The sequence below is a fragment of the Poromitra crassiceps genome (assembly GCF_964638095.1).
Source record: "Poromitra crassiceps genome assembly, chromosome: 8".
Taxonomy (NCBI): Eukaryota; Metazoa; Chordata; class Actinopteri; order Beryciformes; family Melamphaidae; genus Poromitra; species Poromitra crassiceps.
Window position 1 is genome coordinate 47865608 of NC_139629.1, and position 4049 is coordinate 47869656.

At 43.9% G+C, this 4049-nt stretch overlaps 1 protein-coding gene across 1 annotated transcript; it reads left to right on the plus strand.

Moving 5' to 3' along the window:
• Nucleotides 1-2339: 2339 nt before the first annotated feature.
• On the plus strand, nt 2340-3000 carry bhlhe23 (basic helix-loop-helix family, member e23; the record flags this gene model as incomplete). Its single annotated transcript, XM_083641273.1, has 1 exon — nt 2340-3000. The coding sequence occupies exon 1, from the start codon at nt 2356-2358 to the stop codon at nt 2998-3000; it is 645 nt and encodes a 214-aa protein (XP_083497399.1). The 5' UTR covers nt 2340-2355.
• Between the last annotated feature and the right edge of the window lie 1049 nt (nt 3001-4049).

Here is a 4049-nt window from a genome sequence, read left to right on the forward strand (position 1 = left end):
AGAATCAGAATCACTTTTATTGCCACAACATGTAAACATTACACGAGGAATTTGTCTTAGTGTAACTAAATACTAGATTCTAAATGGTTGTGTCACAGCGGAATATCATTTTAACAATGCGACTACACTACTGACATACATAAGAGCATGTGAATATCTTCAAATTTGCGATACGACGTTTGGCTCTGGGACCGAGTCCCAGAGCCAAAGAAAGCAATGGGTGAGGGAAACATAATGGGCCACTAGCCTAGAGCCACCAGGATATTGTTCATGGTAATTGTACCAAGGCCAAATAGCAGTAGATAGATGTAAAAACATCCACATGGTAATGAACTTTATTTGAAGCCAATACATACATCCTCCACAAGGTGGCAGCGTTGGACTGTTTTTGCAATAACGTTCAAACCAGAATATAAAATCATTGTTTCTCATCTGATTACTTAGGATAATGAATGCAAAAGCTACTGAGGGCTGAATGCCAGTTTATGGAAAGACCTAGGCGACTATGGAAAGTTGCTTAGAGCTTCTTGGACTTCGTGGTGTAATGCGCCATACCGTACACAGTGTGGCAGCCTCACCATCAATAACTTCATACTGATGATAGCTGGTGAGTTGACAGTCACACACCTGTTTCTTAATGGGGTCGAAATAGTCTTCAGGGAAACATTTTACTTGGAGGGAAGAGTTGTAACTTATTATAGGGTATTTGTGTTATGATCAGGGGAGTGTCTGTATAGGCCCTGACGAACAATCAATTATCTGGCTACAAAATCCTACAGGGATTCATGTTCAATAGTGAGTTTATATAGGGACTTTTGCACTTTTATGGTAGCCTATATGTAGCTACTATAGCCCATCATTACAATGTCCCAATAATATTAGGTAGTGTAGGCCTAGCCTACTGTACTTGAAATGCGTGATCCTTCTGAAGTGTATGAATATAGGCTACTAGCCTATTGTTTTTATTTGCAAGGGTTATGCCCATAAAATATTATTTCACTGAGACAACGGAGGCTCTTTGTTTTTCCACATGAATGATTAGCCAATAAAGGATGCTGAACCCAGTACCTGCAAAGTTGATTGAGTGTAACCTGTCCCTGAGCATTTGGTGCCAATGCTGACACTGCTAATGTGCAAAGTGAACCGCGCTATGAGCCTCTTCCTTCACTAAGCCCTGTTTCTGGGATCCGTCCAGGACAGGCTATACTACACAACTGAAATACCCCCCAGGGAGTCCCCCTGTCTCTATCACTGTCTTTTTGTTTCTGTCTGTCTGTCTGTCTGTCTGTCTGTCTGTCTGTCTGTCTGTCTGTCTGTTGACCTCAAACGCTCCGTCAGTGATAATATGATCAAAAATAGCCTATCACTGTTTGAATACACAGATCCCCGAGCAAAAGGTTAGGTTACAGTCTGAGTCGACTGGTGACTTGGCATTTTAGAGGGACGTCCCGTAACCAGAAGGTCTCAGGTTCAAACTTCACAACAGCCATCAAAGTGTTCTTCAGCAATACATCGAACCCTTGCCTGGTCACTTATTGTGTGTCTGACTCTGATGCATGTGGTGCTGAATGGACAGCGACTATAGGCAGGTGGATAATAACGGATTGCTGCTGCAGTAACACATAACGTAAAACGCGCCCATTATCCCAATGTTGTCTCAGCAATGTGGAATGAAGCTGCATAAAATACAATAAAATAACATTTTGTATTATTTATTTTATTGTAAGTGCATTAGAATGACCTCAGTTTTGTCATGCAGACAGGTTTGAATAATATAATTGTATACAATATCCTAATAGAGTAATAGACACACATGGGGGCGGCACGTCAGTTTGTGTTGCAATTATCAGGACTATGATTGAAATTGGGAGCTGGACCTGCGCTCTACCCGAGTTAATTAAAACGCCCCCCTGATTGGACGGGCAGATAATCCCGGCGGGCCTCGTGCTCTTACTAAACTCGCGAGTAGGATAGAGCGCGAGTCACAATCTGCCCAAGGCGAGGGAGGGCGAGGAGACGCGCCGAGGCACCGAGGAGCGCTCCGGTCTCACCGAACACAGAGAAGTGTTGTTGAGAACGTGGGATGCGCGCAAGGGGGGAGCGCTGCTGTGTACTGAGTGAGGAGGTGAATCTACATGACAGTGAGGCTCATATTCAGATTCACAACCTCCTTCTTGAAGAGCCGGTGCATTGAATGAAAGGAGTGAGGGCGAACTCCTAGAAAACAGGAACTCTTGGAGAGAACTGTGAGTACAGCCTAGAGTCTTCAAAACAAAACAAAAACAGACGGGGGGAAAACAAACAAACAGGGACGAGTAGACTTTACTAGTGAGAATTTGTTTTGGAAGAAAGAAAATGAATGCCGGGGAAGAGAACCTGCTGAAGTCCATCAGCAACGACACGCTCCTGGACCTGACGCAGCGCTACGGCCAGTCAGCCTTCGGGTTTGGCGCTGGCCATGGTGCTGGAAGCCCCGGTGGCCGATACCCGCTCACGCCGGCCGCCGACTTCCTCTCCGGGCAGACCGCGAAGTCCAACGAGAGCGGCGGGGAGCAAACGAGCGACGACGATGACAGCTTTGACGCGCTGGAGTCCCGGAAGAGGGGCTCGGCGTTTGGGGACGACAAGCCCGGGGGGCCACTCACCAAGAAGCCCAAGGAGCAGCGGTCCCTGCGGCTCAGCATCAACGCCCGGGAGAGGAGGAGGATGCACGACCTGAACGACGCGCTGGACGGCCTGCGCTCCGTTATCCCGTACGCGCACAGCCCCTCGGTGAGAAAACTCTCCAAAATAGCGACTCTCCTCCTGGCCAAGAACTATATCCTCATGCAGGCGCAGGCTCTGGAGGAGATGAGGCGGCTGGTGGCGTATCTGAACCAGGGACAGACCATAAGTTCACCCATCCCCGCCGCCCTGGCGCCCTTTGGACAGGCTGCCGTCTACCCTTTCTCGGGTTCCGCACCGTCGAGTCTTTTCAAACACTGTAACGACAAGCCTTGATTTGATTTCATTCTCCTAGCTGAACTTTTTACCTACTGCATCCATGTCGGTCTCTCTCCCACTCTAGTTATTTTTAAAAGCATTGTGTGGACAAAAAGGATTTGTAGTCTGATGCGTAATCTTAAATGTTTCATTTAACAAACGCTACATAAACTGTTTGGCCTATTTATGGCAAGATGAGCAGGCTATTGGCAACAGGAAAGGTCAAAAACATTGTTTTTTTCACTGTCAGTTTCTCGCTCATTTTTTTCAAGAGAGACTAACGGGCCATGTCCAAATTCTGAGTTTGATATTTGCTGGGTACATTTTAGAATGTGATCATCTCTTATTTGTAAACTATGCAACATTCAACAACAACAACAACATGTTAAACTTGCAATGCCAAGAAATGCGATCTAATCTCGATTTATATAGGCCTACAGCAATTATGAAATGATTTCCCCTGACTACTGATGTTATATATGAAGGGAAAATCAAGTGTGATTTTGGCTGATTTTTTTTTTTTGAAAAATATGTGTGTATGGACAAGTTTTTTTCTTCTTTTTTTGTTTGTTATTGCACACCTCACATGATTGTATTGTACAACTGTGGAAAATACTTGCTCCAAGTCCGGCTATTATAATGATTACATAACTATAGCTACAGCCTATACACTGAAGAAGCATTTTGGTTGTGTTGCAACATGAATTTCATATATTGTTTATATGTCTTTATAATTAAAAACACATATCTATGCTTGGACCTGCTTGCTTCATTTTAACCAACCACCAGCTTTGTATTTACAATTATCACACGCCAAGCACATTTAGAATAGGGGTATGGAAAAGTGAAAAATTAAAATGCCAGCCATTATAGCTATAACTGAATACCATGAATTATATCCTTCCAATGATAATATTAAAAAAAAGAAAAAGTAGTAGGCTATTTCAAATAGCCTATTTCGTTGTGTTGGTGATTGTGATATGTATACACTTTGCTGATTTTATGACTCATAGCATATTTGACAGTATACTGAAAAGCTCTGTTTTAAGCTGAAAAGTTAACTGTAG